General features: G+C 34.0%; 1 protein-coding gene across 1 annotated transcript; it reads left to right on the forward strand.

Annotated features, from left to right (window-relative positions):
- The first annotated feature begins 1,029 nt into the window (after window positions 1–1,029).
- Window positions 1,030–18,589, forward strand: gabrr3a (gamma-aminobutyric acid type A receptor subunit rho3a). The gene is made up of 9 exons (XM_051121412.1): window positions 1,030–1,265; window positions 3,645–3,757; window positions 9,536–9,603; window positions 10,011–10,234; window positions 11,410–11,492; window positions 14,211–14,348; window positions 15,571–15,723; window positions 16,381–16,574; window positions 17,948–18,589. The coding sequence occupies exons 1-9, from the start codon at window positions 1,123–1,125 to the stop codon at window positions 18,248–18,250; spliced, it is 1,419 nt and encodes a 472-aa protein (XP_050977369.1). The 5' UTR covers window positions 1,030–1,122; the 3' UTR covers window positions 18,251–18,589.
- Window positions 18,590–20,045: the final 1,456 nt, after the last annotated feature.

The raw sequence follows: 20,045 nt of genomic DNA on the forward strand, positions 1-20,045 counted from the left end.
GTATATTTTACAGCATTGAGATTTTTTTTTCCTAGTGAAAATCTGATATTGAATCAAATCAAATCAAATCCAATCAAAATCCAAGCTTGTGAATAGAATGTCTTTTAAAGTAAACGTCTCTTTTCCTCTCCCATCCCTGTTTTGTTTCCCTCTATCCCTCTCTTTTCATCTGTCCATCATCTCTTGATGTTCTCCATGACTGTAATCCTCCATGAAGCGAGTTAAGATCTGTCTCACAGATTAGCCTGATGCTGGATCTACACATCAATAGCTGAGAGCAGCATGACACCCATTTCGCTGTACAGACACATACAATTACAGAAAATCCATTGCCACATTACTAGAGCTTATTCAGACTCAGTAAACACATACGACTAGCAGCAATGCTCTAACTTTGCAATGACAGAATTATTCCGTAACATCTTATTTACTTCAGACTTTTGAATGGTAGTGTGTCAGGGTTTCCATATCAATATTAAGCAAAACAATACAGTTTTTAATAATGATAAGAAACGTGTTTGAGCACCCAATCAGCATGCATGTTAGCATATTAGCCTAGAGTTATTCTGTCAAAGATACAAAGTCAGTTGGTCTAACTTTATGTGTTTGATTTTGAAGGAAATATTCCTGGGTGCTATTCGCAAAAAAGAGGGCTAGTTGCTTTTTTTAGCCAACCTGATGTTAGAGTTAGCTCTGGTTGTGATGCACCTCCCCTTCCCCGTGGAGTTTATAGGTTACTGAAAGATTTCAGCAGCTGCATGTAAGAAGATTAGGGAGGAATTAACGTCATTCCTTTGTCATTATAGAAATAAATTGATATTTGGTTTTAATCGGAGGGAGGGGGATCGTGGGAGAGCATCATGGTCAGAAGAGCAGACAGGGTGGGAAACGCAGACCGCCCGCCGTATACACACTAACACACATAAGTGGAGCTGAAAGGATTTCAAATGGGAACGTTTAACTTTTGCTGCCCGGTGTGGATCTAAGGGCCTTTACTGTGTCAGAATGGATGGCACTACGAGATGGGAAGGATGCTGGGTAAGGAAGTCAAGAGCATTAGACTGATCCCACATCGTGTCTCTGTTTCTCCCCGCATCAGATCCTGGAGCTCAGGACTCGGTCATGAACTTTGCTCTCTTTGTACTGAGGCTGATGTGCCTGGCCTGGCTTTGGCCCGTGGTCCTGCTCAAAGGAAGCAACACGCAAAACCAGCGCAGGCACAAGGACGTCTACCTGGGTGAAAACACAAGGCACAAACATGGAGGGTGAGGATGCTTTTGCCTGCTCCTAAATGCATTTGCAGAACGCTCTGGTGGTTGGAACTCCGCTTTGTGTATAATCGGTCAGCTCCATTCTGTTTAATTTAAATACCCATGTCAGCTTGTTTACACTCTTGCTCGTATTTATTGTGGTCTCATCCATGTGGGTTCATGTGTAGGGGTTTATTTGAAGTTCTCCGCTGTGTTTTGAGCTGCACTTTGGGGTTGTTGGATTGTGTGCATGTTTGAAGGTATAATTAATTGTGGATAAAGGAACTCTGTAATTAGAGCTCAGGGTTGAGCTGGGTATGTGAGGTAAACAACAAAAACAGCACTGGGTAGCAATTTAGTCATTTAGTACTGATCCAGAGGGAGGTCATTCTCAGGTAACACTGCCATTTGAAGCAGAGAGTTTCAGAATTTATTTAATGAATACGAAAAATTTCAATATGGAAAATTCCTTCATATTCATCAACCTGGCTTATTTTTAGTTTTTTTTACAGTGTATATATAACCTATAACATTTAATTTAATTAAATAAATAAAAAACCCTTAAACCTAAACTTAAAGTGCATTATTTCAGCAGTATATTAGTAGTGTATATTGGGCTTGTTGTGGCTAATATACACTGCCACTGAAAAGTTTGAATTTTTACCATTGTTACTCCAGTCACATGATCTTTCAGAAATCATTATAATATTCTGATTTGCTGCTCAAAAAATAATTATTAATATTATTATTATGTTGAAAACAGCTGAATATTTTTTCAGGTTTCTTTGATGAATAGAAAGTTCAGAAGAACAGCATTTATCTGAAATATAAATCCTTTGCAACGTTAAAAATGTCTTTATCGTCTCTTTTGTTTAATTTGAAGCATCCTTGCTAAATAAAAGTATTCATTTCTATGACGTCCCCTCAAAGAATTATACTGACTCCAAGCTTTTGAATGGCATAATGTATAATGTTACAAAAGTTTTATTTCAGATAAATGCTGACCTTTGGATCTTTCTATTCATCAAAGAATCCTGGAAAAAATGTATTCAACTGTTTAAAAAATTGATGATGATAATAATAATAATAATAATAATAATAATAATAAATGTTTCTTGAACAGAAAATCAGAATATTAGAATGATTTCATTTCAGCTTTGATTAGAGGAATAAATTACATTTTAAAATATATTCAAATAGAAATTTATTTACTTTAAATAGTACAAATATTTCAAAATGTTACTGTTTTTTTTGTTGCACTTTTCATCAAATAAATGCAGGCTTGGTGAGCAGAAGAGACTTCTATAAAAAGAATTAAAAATCTTACTGTTCAAAAACTTTTGACTGGTAGTGTAATTGTGAACATAATATAACATAACAAAACCATATTAAAATACTGACAAAGAGAAACTTACAGTCCCTGAAATAATTATGTCAAAAAGTTGAACACACTAAATAGAGTTAATTGTATCAAATAATGTGAATGTTTATCCTATTAAATGTATTTGTAAGTCAGTGGGACTAATGTAGTACAGAAATGTCTCCTGGAAATGAACTAGGTCAAATCAAAATAGGAAGCAATATATTTAATAATAGGCATATTTAGTTAAAGTTTGATTGTGTTTTGTTGTATTGATTGTCTCAGGAGATATATATTTGTTGTTGTGCATTAAATGAGCTGTCACAATAACACTTCATGTATAATGCATTATAAAGATATTTTTAATGTATGCTAAAATGCATGATAACTTTTCATAAGTGTGACCCAAGTTAAAATGCATTATAATATTTGTAACATCAGATATTGGCTATTTGCCATATGTTTTAACTTATAATTAATAACGATCTAAAAGTGTAAATGATTTAAAAGATACTTTCTAAAAGTGTAACACTGAACAAAAAAGTAGTATTATAATGTATTATAACTGGTTATTATTAATTATTCATAACATTATGGTGCATTACAAAGCATATTTATTGGATTCTTTAAAAAAGCCCTTATATATAATGCATTATAAATGTAATTTTAATGCATTAATTAAGCTATGTAATGCACCTTGTAATGCATTGTATGATCTCATTATTATACTTATGTATTTATAGTCAAATATTCGAATGCAACTTTGGTTACAGTTGTATATTAAAAGTTATAATAAATTACAGCATACATTATGAATACCTTTACAATGCATTATAAATTAATGTTTTAAGTATTATCAAAATACTTTTATGATGCATTGTGTATAAAGGCTTTAAATCAAGTCAAGTCAATTAATTTTACATTTCTAGTTGCGGTCAGTGCTGTTTGTTAATCCAAACATAATTTTGTGTGTGTTATTGCATATGTCTGTTACATTAATTAAAAAAAATCCCATTTTATCTCTTTTCAAACAGACGAATAGACTTTAAAACAAAGAAGTCCGACAGCACCAAATCTCTGCTGATTAAATCAGAGCAGCTCTTGCGAATCGAAGATCACGACTTTGCCATGAGGCCTGGTTTTGGAGGTGAGAGAATTTTTCCATTCAAAAGCCACTTATGAATTACTTTCAGCTTTGCAAAAATCAGTAATAACAGTTGTATTCTCAAAATACATACTTGTTGCATTCAGCGTCATGTGTTATCTTGGTGTCTTGATAGTTGAATTGAATGATATTGTCTGGGAATGCAAACTCATTCCGCATAGTTGGCACGAATGCACGGTGTGACATACAAAAACAGCTCTAATACAACACAGAGAGGCACGGCAAGGACAGCTGGGATAATTTCAGGAGATAGAGAGAGGGAAAAAAAAGAGAAACAATGATGTGATTACCCAAAAATCTGCTGATGGGAATCGTGATGCATTTTTTCTGATGGAAATCACACACTTTCACACTATGACAGTAATTTTAATGATCACTATTATGTAAGCCGCAGGAAATTACCATCAATGTTAGATGACATTTATGTAAAATGATATTATATACAACACTATATTCTCTGCAAATATTCTTGCATGCTTTTAAGCTGCTTTGTATGAAACATACTGTGCGGATAGAGATATCCATACTTTTTCATCCATACTTGCTGCTGTTATTTGCTAGTATATGTCCATTGAGAGAACTCACGGAACAGGGTTAAGCACTGTGTTCTGTTACACTAGCTGAACTCAAGATCAAGAGCTTTAAAAGTCACTGTGGGCCAAATGACCAGAATGTGACTGTCGCTGAGATTGTCAAAAATGTAGGTTAGAATGTCATATGCGATGCGTCCAAATCAGAAAAAAACCCACTCTGACCCAGATTGGTAGTAGTGCCAAGCAGACAATACACTGAGGACAGATGTGTTTTTTATGCACAGTAATCTGCATTATAATCCCAGTGGCTCTCTGAGACCGCCTGAGAATGTAGCTAAATCTTACAGGCTAGTCAAAGGTCGGTGTTTTTAAAATAAGAACATAGAGTGGTATGCTGTTTTTTCAATCAAATAATCTTCTTGTCCAAGACTTTCTGTTTTAAAAACGATTTCGGGTCCATTTAGGTGAATGCACTTATGAAGCAACGACTCTGTGAGAACGTTAGTTCATATGATCGCAAAAAGCTTTTTGTAGTGGTATAGATAGATAGATAGATAGATAGATAGATAGATGTCCAAAAAAAGGGGTAGTACCATAGTACTTTTTTGTTATTTTGTCTACTAATCCCTACATGTGAACACTGAGATTGAGTTTTATTTCAGTCCAGATTAGAGGAACATGATTTGTGGCAGTGGTTCTCTGAAAACAGTGAGAGGCTGATAATCACACCGAGTCATGTGCACTGAGTTAAGGAAGCTTAACATCGCTTTTTAGATTTTATGTGATGATGCAGTTGTGATACAACTATCTGACACAACTGACACTTTATATGTAATTTCTTAATGTTAGTCAGTGATAGTCAATTAAATGTTCTTTTTTTTACACATTTTTTTGAAATATTACAGTAATAGAGAGTTTAGTTTGCATTCTGAAAAATAATTACTCTCTGGAAATTTTCATAGCAGTTGTAGGCTGCGTGTCCACCAAAGCATTTTAGCTATAGCTGACAACGCCCAGCTGTGAGCGCTTAAAGGATTAGTTTACTTCCAGAATGAAAATTTTCTGATATATAACAACCCCATGTGATCCAAGATGTTTGTGTCTTTCTTTCTTCAGTTAAAAACAAATGAAGGTTATCGAGGAAAACACTCCAGGATTTTTCTCCATATAGTGGACTTCAGTGGGAGCCAACGGTTTGAAGGTCCAAACTGCAGTTTCAATGCAGCTTCAAAGGGCTCTACACAATCCCAGCCAAGGAATAAGGGTCTTATCTAGTGAAACAATCAATCATTTTCTAAAAAACAAAAAATTAAACTGATATACTTTTTAACCACAAATGCTTGTCTTGCAATAGCTCACCTTACACATTACGTAGTCACATACACATTATGTATATATTAACTTTTTTTTATTATTATTTTTTTAAAAAAAACATTTGTTTTTCGCTGGGTAAGACCCTTATTCCTTGGCTGGGATTGTGTAAAGGCCTTTGAAACTGCATTGAAACTGCAATTTGGACCTTCAACCTGTTGGCCATGATTGAAGTCCACTATATGGGGAAAAATCTGGAGAAAAATCTCAAACTTTCTTTGAGACCGAAGAAAGAAAGACATGAACATCTTGGATTACATGGCGGTGAGTAAATTATCAGGACATTTTTATTCTGGAAGTGAACTTCTCATTTAAGAGTGCTTCTGCAGCACAGTGTTTTTTTTTTGTCAGTTGAGACACTTTTACTGCTATAACACTAAATATCGGCAGAAGTAATGTGGCAGACGCATTGTAAATATAATATTGCAAGCATTATTTTTCATATCAATATTAATAGACTGGGAATCCCATCTGGTACATACTTGGAGACAAGCAATATTAACTTTCTCTCTATTGTTGTTGAGTCGCAGTACCCGGAGTTGTATTTGCCCCGCCCCTCCTCTACTGTGATTGGTTAGCTGACTAAAAATTGCTGACATTTTACCCAAAGTGAACTTTTCTCAACTCTTAGTGCAGAGAAAAAAACACCCAAGTGTTCAGCACTTGTCATGCTCCTGGCATTTTAGAAAACGTGGCGCTCACATTGAGAACAACTGAAAAAATACACTAGCCTCAGGAAAAAATGCTTTGGTGGACACTCAGGCTTAAGGTTCTTTGATAAAATCAGATTTTTAGATGTTTTAGCAGATGTTCTTTTCTGTTCTACTTCAAGGACTGCAGCTGTTCTCGATGTGTTTGTTTAACGTGATGCAGCTGTGAGTTGAGAGACTGATGTGTCTATGATTCCCTTAAAGGAAAATAGCTGACACAAAGATTCACAGCAGAGTGCAGTGAATGCAGATAGACACAATTATGACCATTAAACATACGTTTGTCATGTAATTATGTTATTACAATGCAAATTGCATATAGTCCTTCTCTCACAAATATTTATTCATTTGATTTGATTGCTGCTTCTGCCGATGAATCTCAAAAGTAAACAGTTGGTGATTTGATAGTTCGATAGTTTAGCATTACATGCATAGGCTACATTGTGAGGAATGTATTGTTTATTACATTAATGATTCTTTTGAACTAAAGGAAGAAATATTTAGAAAAAGAAATGCAATTGTGTTGGCATGTGGGATCATTTCAATAATGCATAAAAAACACTGCCAAAACTTATAATGCATGTCTTTTAACTATATACTGTGATATGAACAAGTCCATAGCTATACTGATTTAGGTTTTTCAAGCCTTAAAGGGATAGTGCACCCAAAAGTGTAAATTCTGTCATTAATTACTCATCTTCATGTCGTTCCAAACCCGTAAGACCTTCGTTCATCTTCGGAACAAAAATCAAGATATTGATGAAATCCAAGAGCTTTCTGATCGTGCATAGACAGCAATGCAACTGAACATCGTTAAAATAGTCCATGTGACATTAGTGGTTCAACCTTAATGTTACAAAGCTACGAAAATACTTTTTGTGCACAAAGAAAACAAAAATAACGACCTTATTCAAAAGTTCAGCATTTTCATTTTTGGATGAACTGTCCCTTTAACATAAGGCTTGGTGGACACAACAAATAATGACTCACAGTTCAGTAAATGAGTCAGATTAATTAAAAAGCTTTTTCCAAATGAATCATAAATGATTCACTAGGATAGATCAGAGAACATTTCTGTTGTAAATCAGACTTCACTGGTTTGCAATGTTTTTGATTCACTACAAAAACAAGCTCATAAGAGCTTCTGATGTGAATTAGACATCACTCGTCACATTGTATGTTTCGTGCTGTATAGCACGCAACACTTTCAGAGTGTTTTAGTAAGGTGTCCTGTACACCATCAGTGGAGAGATGCACAAGAACTGTTAACAAAACTGAATTTCATGAGAATCAGTAGTTTGTTGTGTATTAGGGATCCGATTCTGAATAAGAAACAGTTTCGGTTTCCAAACCTATAGAGCTAAAATGTTCATCTGAACAGCAAAGCTCAAATCATTTGATGTTGGATGCGTTTGAAGAGAAATGTCTGAATTTAAACTAAATTTAGTATATCTGCGCACAGTTTTGAGAGATACTGACTGAATCTCGTGCTGAGACGATTCACTTCCAGAGGAGGAGAAGTTCACTTCCAGAACAAAAATGTACAGATATTTACTCACCCCCCTGTCATCCAAGATTTTTTTTTTCCAAGAATTTTTTTTTTGAAAGTTTTTTGAGGAAAACATTTCAGGATTTCACTCCATATTGTGGACTTCTATAGTGCCCCTGAGTTTGAACTTCCAAAATGCAGTTTAAATGCAGCTTCAAAAGGCTCTAAATGATCCCAGCCAAAGAAGAAGGGTCTTATCTAGTGAATTTTTTATTTGTAAAGGGCATTTGATCTTTTTTGTATGTTCACTTTGTAAACACTGGGTCGGTACTTCTGCAGCGATGTAGGACGATGTTGAAGTTGGAGGAGAAAATGAGATGGGAGATTTCCGACCTACCCTAACTGTTGTGAACCAGAATACACAGAGTTTACGCAGAGCTAGACAAGACGAGCACTTGAGGTTAAAAATTATATAAATTGTCCATTTTTTTTTTTTTTGAATTCGCTAGATAATGCCTCAGCTGGGATCATGTAGAGCCCTTTGTAGCTGCATTTAAACTACATTTTGGAAGTTCAAATTTGGGGGCACCATAGAAGTCCACTATATGTAGATAAGTCCTGAAATGTTTTCGTGATAAAACATAATTTCTTTATGACTGAAGAAAGAAAAAGACATCTTGGATGACAAGGGGGTGAGTACATTATATGTGAATTTTTGTTCTAGAAGTGAAGTGGATATGATACTTTAGGGTCTTAATAAAAAGTCTATAATATACTTTGGTTAAAAATTCTCAATGGTAGTGTAAAACAACACCCTTTTTACCTTGTCAAAATGAGCTCTGCAAAAATCATCCCATTCTGAGGGATTGTTCCTTTAAATGCAAATGACCTCCGCTCGCCCGCCCCTCTCTTCTCTCTGTGGAGTGATGAGCTGCTCTGAGAGATTGTTTACTTGAGACGTATTTAGCGCGTTTAGCCGCAAAACTTGCTAACTAGCACGTTATTAGGAAAGGTGATTGCAGAGATTCATAAAAAACCCTTATACTCACTTCTGCTGTAAGTGAAGCTGGATCACAAATGATTTGCGCGAACATAGACGCATTTATGTAGATCAGGAGGTGCATTCCCTTCACAAACAAACGTAATCTACTGCAACTTCAGCAGCTCATATGTCAGGAGTAAATGATGACCACTACGTTCATTATTACATCCAGGAACACAACACCTCAATCGCTCAATCGGAGATATTCTTGTCTAACTTACATCCCTGCTCCGGCATCGAAACAATGGAGGTTGGACTGTTACAGCTGATCTGAGGTAAGACGCTCATGTCAATCAACTCTCATGGAGCGGCCTCTGTCGGTGTGACGGCACACCTACAGGCATCTGAGAATGGCTCGATTTGAAAAAGGGGATATTATTTTTACAGATTAATTAAAAACCTCTGCATAGATATTTATCATTATAGGGTAGATTTGTACATACACTGCCAACACACATTAATGTTCAAACAACATGTAAAAGTGAACTTTGCATCAAATGACCCATTTAAATCGGAAGAATTACAGTCTATGAAAAACAATTCGAGATATTGAAGTGATCTATTTGTTTTTTTAATTTTATGTGTAATTTTCTCCCAATTCTTTTTCTTTTCCAGGTTCGGCTATTCCAGTGGGCATCGATGTGCAGGTGGAGAGCATTGACAGCATTTCAGAGGTCAATATGGTAAGTGTCAGCTCTTTTATAAATTACTTTTAACCTTTAACCTGTCAGTGAGATCTGCACACCCTCAACTCCCAGTGCTAGTCATACATCAAGCCTAAATCCTCGACCATTTAAACAGATTGGATTCACAACTGAGGCAGAGGGCAAAGGTTAAAACAACAAAGACTATGAATGTGTGCAGAAAAGCATGCCAAATCCATAGACGTGTTCATTTGGCGTACATATCTTTATGCATTCAAGTGTCATGAATTGATTGTTCCTAAGTTGCAAGTGGAAGTATGAGAATTATGTAGTGAAAACAAATGTTTGGCACCAGTTATAATCATATACACACAGTGACATTTAAAGTTTAAAGGAGTGGCTTATGCAAACTGACAAAGTGTTTTTCATGTCTTTTGTGGCCGTAGGACTTTACCATGACCTTGTACCTTAGGCATTACTGGCAGGATGACAGACTGGCGTTCCCCTCCAGCAATAACAAAAGCCGAACGTTTGACGCTCGACTGGTGAAAAAGATCTGGGTGCCAGACGTCTTCTTTGTTCACTCCAAGCGTTCTTTCATTCACGACACCACCATGGAAAACATCATGCTCAGAGTCTATCCAGATGGAAACATACTCTACAGTGTCAGGTACCACATGAAGCCTCATTCCTGAAACCAGATGTTTTGACAAGAGCTGTGAAACTAGCAATTTCCCCGAGGCATTTTGCTGTGTTTTAAGATTTCACAGGAAAGGAAATAAGATGTTTTCAGCTCTTTACTTTGAAGTCAAATGTGTCATGAAAGAAAAGTTCACCCAAATCTAAAAGTTCTGTCTTCATTTACTCACCCTCATGTCATTCCAAACCTGTATGACTTAGGAACACACAATTTGATGTTTTTAAAAACATTCCCTTAGGTTTTTTTTCCATACCACAACAGTTCATAATAAAGTAGTATTTAAAAAGCTGCTTTCATAAACCTAAGATATAGGCTTCAGAAGATTTCAAATATGGCCTACAAGTTTTATGTTTTGTTCTTAATAATAATTGACATCATAACTATAAACTGTCATTATATGGAAAAATCTGTGTGAAGGTTTTATGTAATTTTTAATTTTTATAACATTTATACACTATTAGTGTTTTATTACTATTTTTAATTAGCTTTTATTTTTGTATTTTCAGTTTTTATTTTAGTTTTAGTTAATTGTTAATCATTTTGTTATGTGCTGTTGACATTTATTTATTTATTTTTAATTTAAAATTAGTTTTAATTTAGTTTTATATTTCAGTTTTGGTTATTTCAGTTCCTAATTTTAGTGCTGCAACTTAAATTTTAAACATTGTTTAGTTTATTTATTTATTATTTTTTTGTTGTTGTTAATACTAATGTTACTTCAGCTTTATTTTACTTAAAATGTTTTAATATTTTTAATTTAGTTAATGATAACAATACTAATCAGAATATTATGTTTTTATTCCATACAGTCATACAGTTGAAATTATGTGTGACCAAATTCCATTTGTTTACTTTGTTAACTGACAAATGAGGTGTGGTTTTCGTTTAAATACTTTTGAACTATGGTTCGACAAGAATTTTTTAAAAAGAATTGACAGCGTGCACTTCAAGTGCAGACTTGTGTGCATGGTCAGGTGTGACTGAGCCAGTTCATGCACATGATCAGTTTTCAGTTCAGTTCACCTGAATTGTTCCCTTGATTTGTTGTTTTGCTAAACACGATATCAAATGTCATGATTTTAAATGGACTTTTTCAGCCTCATTGTAAGTGATTTGTTAAGGCTGTCCTGAATTGTGAATTGCAGAATCACAGTGACGGCTCTCTGCTCTATGGACTTCAGCAGGTTTCCTCTAGACACACAGAACTGCTCTCTAGAGCTGGAGAGTTGTGAGTATGACCGTCTGTGTGTGCATGTACACTTAACAGTAAGTACTATCAACAGAGAACAAGGAAATGATTAGTCAAAGCACAAAGCTCTCAGTATACCTGTAAACATAACCTAAATGTAGCCTAATGTTGTGTTTCAGGGATAGTTCATCCAAAAATGACAAATTCTGTCATTGTTTATTTGACTTCATTTCCTCTTTGGAACATTAATAAAAAATTAAATTAGTAAAGACTCAGAAGATTTATATTTTAAATAAATACTCTTTTTTTTAAGTCCTGAAAAAAATGTATCACGGCTTACACAAAAATACAAAGCAGCTGAAGTGTTTGAATATTTCTTAAACACTAGATCAGCATATTAGAGAACATGATGAACATGAAGGATCATATGAATCTGAAGACCAACCCCAAACATTTAATTTTAGTGTATAGAGTTACCCAGGGGTTGTCAACTTTAAAAAGTGGTTCATATCACTTGTGCACTCTATTCAAAGTCTTCTGAAGCCATATGACTGATAGCATTGTAAACATACCAAAATTTACAGTAAAAACATATTCGATCTTGGCATTTAGTTTTACTGGCGTCAAACCTGACTAAACTTATGTGTACATGTGTTCACATATTATAACAATGGCCTGTTTCCTAAACAAAGCTATTGTTTCTTTACAAGACTTGGAATATAGGGCATATGTGAGGTAAATAAAACTAGTAAAAATAGTTTTTGCCAACTGATAACTGAATATTAGATTAAAAACCTAAACTTTAAAAATGTAAACAAAAATAAATAAATAAGTTAAAATGCTAAAATTAAAAATGAATTAATCCTATATAGAAACATAATTTTTAAAGACTAATAAAAGCACATAACAAAAAATAGTGAAACTTAAACTAAAAATAAAAACTCAATATATTAAAGTAAAAGCTAATTCTAATAATATTAACAAATATTATAATAATACTAAAAAAACACTAGCAGGTTGTATGGACTACTTTTGTAGAGCAGCGTGAACATTCTTCAGAACATTTCCTAATGTGTGAAATGGACAAACAAACATTCTGTATAATTATCATGACATAATCTTCATTTTTGGGCAAACTATTCCCTTAATATTTAATGTTTTGGGCTTTCTAGTAGTGTATCATACAGTATACAGTGCTGGGTAGTAACTGACAACATGTAATCTAGGTTATGTAATCAGATTCCAAAAATTAAGTACTTAAGGGTATATAACATTTTTTATGCATTACGTGATTACATATTATTCACACAATGACAGTAAGTCATTCATAATTGACTGATTCTCTATAATTCTTCTTTTAAATGTTCCTTTCTGAAAATCCTACTGCGTCATACCATTTGGCTTTGACTATATTCACAAATGTCATATAAATACATTTGCAATTCATGTTTATGAATTTGATGAAAAATAGCATCTCAATCAATTAGACCAAGTATGAAACAAATACTGTAGTCTGGACAAAAATATTTCAAATCTGGAAGGCTTTAGCCATGTAATGTCATTCTTTTCATGTTCAGTGTTTCTTCATATAATGCAAGGATTCCCAAAGGATTTTTTTTTGTTGTTGTTTTTTTTTTGGTCAACCAAACTGCTTAAAATATTTACTTGAAATATCTCTGAGGAAGTTAGTATTTCACATTTGCATGTTTAATAACATGCAGGTAAAGAAATAAAATATTTTAGTGTTCCATCATTTATATTTCACATTTTTATGATTTAATTAATTATTAGCTTATTATCAATCAACAAACCCATTGCAGTTTGTGCATTATGCCCAGTTTGGGAAACCCTGGTTTAATCCAATGTTTAATCCATTTTATGATGTTGATATTTCTTGATATTTCACTGATATTTTTCATTTTTTCACTTTTTCGTAAAGAAATTTATTTTTTGAGGAAAATATAATATGGTGGCCCGAGTTTGAACTTCCAAAATGCAGTTTAAATGCGCTTCAAATGATCCTAAATGCAGTTGTAAACGATCCCAACCGAGGAAGAAGGATCTTATCTAGCGAAACGATCGGTTATTTTCATTAAAAAAATACAATTTAAATACTTTTTAACCTCAAATTCTCGTCTTGTCTTGCTCTGCCTGAACTCCGACCCAGTCTTTGAAAAGTGAACATGCAAAGAAGATCAAACACCCTTAACAAAAAAGGTAAAACAGCGATGTAGGACGATTTAGAAGATGATGGAGAACATAAGATGGGAGTTTTTCGACATATCCTAACTGTATTGAACCGGAAAAAACAGAGTTCAGGCAGAGCAAGACAAGATGAGCATTTGACATTAAAAAGTATATAAATTGTATTTTTTTTAATGAAAATAACTGTTTCGCTAGATAAGACCCTTCTTCCTCAGCTAGGATCATTTACAACCGCATTTGAACTGCATTTTGGAAGTTCAAACTCGGCACCATTGAAGTCCACTATATGAAGAAAAATCCTGAAATGTCATATTTAATCTGATTCTGAACTAATTGCACAGATGAACTGGTTCAAAGTTGCATATCTCTTTTCTTTTACCCATGACACAGAATTACATGGGCCTCAGCTTCAGAGGAGAGAAGACGGAGCTGGTTTTAGATGCTCGGTGTTCTCTCCTCTGAGGAGTGCCGTTCATGTATCTTCAAAGAGAGTTTGCAGTCTCACACCTTCCCATTTCCCTTCCCACATGTTTTATTTTTGCTCTCTTGAAGACGCTTACAATGAGAACGACCTCATGCTCTATTGGAAGAATGGGAACGATTCATTAAGGACTGACGAGATTGCACTCTCGCAGTTTTTTATTGAAGAATTCCACCCTTCCTTCGGGCTTGCCTTCTACAGCAGCACCGGTATGTGTGGCTCACTTCCTCCTGCATGCTTTTACTGCCGTACTACCATTTGCTTTCTCGCAGCGAACCTACAGTCCAGAGGATCACATTTCCAAGTAGTCTTTGCTGAAACGGTTGGATATATGCAGTGTTTTTCTTTCCCTTAATTTCTTGGGTCAGTCTCAGGAAAGCTGTTACCCCAAATTTTTGATATTTCATTATATGTGGGAAAACTACCAGAGGTTATTTCTAAGTTTGGGATTTAAATGTTTACATTTTAATTCTAATTAACATTTTATAGAATTCAAATGTAAATTAAGTTTTGGTGTGTCTTACTAGAAACTGCACACAACTTTTAAAAGGTTTGGGTTCATTAAGTTTATATATATATATATATATATATATATAAATTATTACTTTCATTCTGCAAGGATGCATTAAATTGATCAAAAGTGACAACAAAGACAATTACATCCGTTTCTAAATCTAATCTAATGGTTTTCAGGAAAATATTAAGCAGCACAAATGTTTTCAACATTGATAATAATCATAAATGTTTTTTTGAGTAGCAAATCAGCATATTACAATGATTTCTGAAGGATCATGTGACACTGAAGACCAGAGAAATGATGCTGAAAATTCAGCTTTGACATCACAGGAATAAATTACATTTAAAAAATATATTAAAATAGAAAACAGTCTGTTTAAATTGCAACAATACTTTGCAATATTACTGTTGTTACCGTATTTTTCAGAAAATAAACGGTGTTTCAGCGATGACTCATCTGAAGGCCTCTGATTGGACATTGCATTCATAAACTCAACGGAATCATGTGTAATTGGTTATAGCGCGTAACATTGTAAAAACACAGAAAAAAAAACAAGATGGAACAATTAAGCCCTAATACTAATTAGAAAATAATACTAGCCTACTAATAACAATAAAAACAGTAGTAATAATAATAATAATCGCCTTGATATCCTCAAGGGCATCAGCCACAGGTGATATCTCTACTGTCGATGCATAATACTATCATCTATCGACACATTAGGGAGCAACCGGTATTTTGCTGGTTACTCGACACGATCGATTTGTAAAATCGAGGACTCAAATTGAATCGAGGAATCTTGACAGCCCTACTGAGAATGATCCTTTTTTTCATTTGTAATAAGGTTTAATATTGTTATTATTTATTGATGTCAGCATCTGTTGTAAATGTCCCATACTCTCTGTTTCTCTCAGGCTGGTATAACAGGCTGTACATAAACTTCATCCTCAGGAGACACATATTCTTCTTCATGCTGCAGACGTACTTTCCCACAATGCTAATGGTCATGCTCTCCTGGGTGTCCTTCTGGATCGACAGGAGAGCCGTACCGGCCCGTGTCTCTCTAGGTAAACCTCTTGAGGAAACATTCTATATTTAGAATCTATAAATATGTTTATGTTCTATTTATTTGGTTTATTTAACTTATTAGATTTTAACCTAACACCTGTGACTGGAAGTTTCTGTTATACCGCCTCAGACTGGTTGGTAACAGTGAGGTGTGTGCGTTTACTTTGTCCTCTCGGGATATTACCCTTTCTAGGAACAAGCACAAACCGGTTTAGAGAGTACGGAATTAAATTACCTCAAAAATACCTTGATAGTCAGGCCAGCAGGCATTAGACGCCCAGCCAGGAAGTTGCTCTTTTCACACACGTCGATGACATCATAGCACAAGCCCAGCGAGAGTCACAATAGAAGAAGTCATTCACAATGTGTGTCTTCCTGTATGTCTTCTTAAGAAGAACTATAGAGAAGTGATGCAACCTGCACGATGTGCTAATTTGGAATAAGCAGTGACTAATTTATAGAACATTTGTACTGTCATGGGATTCCGACACTTTCATTTCCTTTCACACCCAATTTGACTCTACATCTGTTAGGTGGAAACATTATTTGCTTGAACTTTTGAACTTTCCTCTTAACATCTCATGTCTTTTTTCCCATGAACCCACATCTTATTTGTTACTCTGCCCTCTTGCTTTGTTTCTTTTGATGTGCTACAGGAATCACAACCGTGTTGACCATGTCTACTATAATAACAGGCGTCTCAGCATCAATGCCTCAGGTGTCTTATGTGAAGGCGGTGGACATTTACCTTTGGGCCAGTTTCCTCTTTGTTTTCCTGTCGGTCATTGAATATGCTGCCGTGAACTACTTCACCACAGTGGAAGAAATGAAGAAACTTCAGAAAGGAAAGGTCAGGGTCATGAATTAATCAGAGACTGTATATGGTGATATTTGCTCTGGTAACTATAAACAAGACTGTATATTCACTTTGAAGCTAAACATCGCCCCCTATGGTAATTTTAAGGTAACACAAATTCAAACAAAAGTTTACCATGGTAGCCAGATTTTCTATCAAAATGCAAGATGCAAAGCAAAAAAAAAAAAAAAAAAAAATATATATATATATATATATATATATATATATATAGTAATTATTATTGTATATTAATATAATATTTAATTATTAATTATAATTTTACTAACAAAAAAAAAAAAACAATTGTAATGTTATTTTATTTTTAAAAAATTAACATTTTGAAAGAAACAAAAGTGTTAATTTCAAATAATAGTATTTAAAATGTTATATTATTTTTTGCAAAATTATAAACAATATGATAATTTTTTGTTGTAAATTGGATATTTTTATTATCAGATTTAAAGGCAACAAATTCATAAGCCTAACAAAAACCAGTTTCTGCCAAAATACTTTAAAAAACAACAATAATAAATTCATAAATAATGTAATTCTAAATAAAAAAAATACAAAGAGATTTTGAAAGCAATACAATTATTATTATTTAATAAATAATAGTTAATAACAAATTAAAATATTAATATTAATAATTGTAACAAAAATAAAATAACTTAATGTTATTTTATTTCAAAAATAAACAGATTTTGAAAGCAATACAAATATTAATTTATGAATAAAATATTTAAGCAGTAATATTTAATACATAATATTTAATCAATATTTAAATACATTTATATTTGGATTTTATTATCAAATTTAAAAGCAACACAAATTCATTAACCTAACAAAACTGACCTTGCTAACTACTATTTCTGCCAAAATACTATAACAATAATAATTAATTCAGAAATAATATACATATAGTTTATTTATTATAAAGCAAATTTACTTATGTTATTTATAAATTACAACAACAGAGAGATTTTGAAAGCAATACAATTAATTCATCAATATTTTATAACATGTTAAAAATAATAATATGAATGATGATGATTATTATTTCATAAATAGGCTGATTAAATAAAAAATAATAATTTAATTTGCCTAACAAAACTTTACCTTGGTAACATGGTTTCTGCCAAAATAAAACAATAACAAAATTAAACACATTTTTTGCAATAGTTGAAGGAAAACCCATATTAATTTATTTTTGCTTTACAGTAGTAACAGCTCCAATCAAATGGGCAGTAAATGGGATTTTACATTGACTTCAATAATTTAAATATAAATTAATATACATCTTTTTTATTACCATTGTTTTCTACTTCATAATAGATATTTACTTTCTCGCATTTCTCTTCCTACCAAAGCTTCCAGTTTCCTACGACGCAACCCAGGCTATGGCCTACGATGGCTGTTTTCATGATGACATGGATGTATCACCTTTCCCCGAGCTCCCCACCACACCCAGTACGACACGGACCATCCCGCCCAGAGCCTCCTCCACCGAGCCTCCCCCCACCGAAGGCACGAGACTCTGGAGGAAACGCTCAGTGGGCAAAAACATCAGATTCATAATGAGCAACAGCTACATGATTGACTCGTACTCCAGAATCATCTTTCCAGTGGCGTATCTTCTCTTCAACATCATCTACTGGTGTATCTACTCTTGAACCTGTCGCTTGTGGTTTTTAATCAGTCGCTGTTATAATATTGCACAAGAGAGATGAACTTTGAGCCTGAGATGGCTGTCAAAATGAACGCTTTGACAATAAGCACAATAAGTGACCTGACAAAGTGGACTGTTTTGATTAAATGTAACTGGAGACCTAGTTATGGAGATCTCTTTAAACGTTTTGCATTTCTTATAGCATTTGAAGGAATGCTTTTTGTCATAAACTCTCAAATGCAAGGAGCATTTTCATCTCATTCAAGGATATACTGTATAAAGAGCTGCTTACCTCACTCTTGTGACCGTTCTCATGGGATCCATCCATCACCCCAGCTTTATCTCCTACAATTCATTAGATCCATTAGGTACAGTGGAAACTCAAAATCAAGCCAACCTGCTTTGTATGCTTGTGAATAACTTGTGAACAAATTAAATAAAATAACCCTCATGCTAGTCTTGCATTGTAGGACTTTTGACTTAAAGTTTGGGCTGTGTTTTTCTGGCAGTACCACCCACTTGAACAGAAAGTAGCTGTTTGAGTGACATCTAAAGGGATCACCCATTGTATTTACACTACCATTTAAAAGTTTAGAGTTGATAACATATTTAACATTTTGTTGAAACAAGTTCCTTATGCTCACCAAGGCTGCATTTGTTTTTATCAAAAATACAGTGAAACTGTAATAAGTAAGGGGTAATGTACATCCAGTCGCAGAATAAAGGGTGAGCGGCCATATTGGAGATACTCAGATGTAAACAATAGCATTGATTGCACGGTTAACATTCTACGTTGTTCTACTAATTTATGCTTTCTAAACCATGGGGGGAAAAACATGTGGAAGCTGCTAAATCATATAGAGAAGGACTTAGTAAGCAGGAAAAGGCAAAATAGTTTGACAAACTAAAGTTAATAGGTGGTAAAAATACATATGAGCAGTATTAATTAAGATATTAGACTAATATGTCACCTACGTGACTGGAAATAATATAAACAAACAGGAATGTTGTCAAGGTTATTGTTCTGGAAATCCTGGTTCAGTATGGCCAACCACAAATGCCTTTGGTTCCTCAGACAGTTTTTTTGCACTCTTCTCTTTGATTTGATCACTTTTGATAGTCTATAGTACTACAAATGTTTTTCCCCGTCTGAATGATTAGTTCAGCCCAAACATTATAATAACTGACTATTTTCAGCAACAATAATCAGCCAAATTTGCGACTTCCGTTCGGTTTAGCGCCATTGTTTACCTTCAGTGCCGCCAATATCCCAAGTATGGGCGATTAATGAAGCGTCTGAAAACGCCCGACAGACTTGTGTTGTAAAGGCTTTATTTAGCAATAACAACCGGCTGGATGTACATTATCCTGCTTATTACACAGCTACTTGCCACAGAACTAAATAATTAGACACAAAATATTAATTTGACACGAAATGTTTTAAGGCAAAGCTTCCGTGAAGAAAGCAGTTGCTAGCAAGTGGCAAATTCAAACTAGAGGGCATCTCCACATTAATAATTATGGCGATAAAAGACACTAATTTAAGAAGAAACGGCTTTAAAATCTTACCAGTTTGTTGGTTATCTTACAATCCATTACAATGGACCCTTTTCACAAGCCTGTGATGACGCGTTTTAATGGTCGTCATCATCATAAATCCTTTACATTTTTTATATTTTGATTTTTAAAAATATGTATGTGCATTTATAACACTATATTTTGTATTATACCACCTTTTCATCAAGTTACCAAAAAACTAGTTAACGCTATGTGAGGGTGTTTCTAATGCCGTGTCTGTG

Source organism: Labeo rohita, chromosome 10 (assembly GCF_022985175.1).
Source record: "Labeo rohita strain BAU-BD-2019 chromosome 10, IGBB_LRoh.1.0, whole genome shotgun sequence".
Classification (NCBI taxonomy): domain Eukaryota; kingdom Metazoa; phylum Chordata; class Actinopteri; order Cypriniformes; family Cyprinidae; genus Labeo; species Labeo rohita.

What these genes read in the sequence shown, in the direction of transcription:
- gabrr3a (XM_051121412.1), top strand. Translation starts at nt 1,123, where the DNA reads ATGAACTTTGCTCTCTTTGTACTGAGGCTGATGTGCCTGGCCTGGCTT. An exon ending in ACAAGGCACAAACATGGAGG is followed by an intron (nt 1,266 to 3,644) that starts GTGAGGATGCTT and finishes CTTTTCAAACAG; the next exon opens with ACGAATAGACTTTAAAACAA. An exon ending in ACCGGCCCGTGTCTCTCTAG is followed by an intron (nt 15,724 to 16,380) that starts GTAAACCTCTTG and finishes GATGTGCTACAG; the next exon opens with GAATCACAACCGTGTTGACC.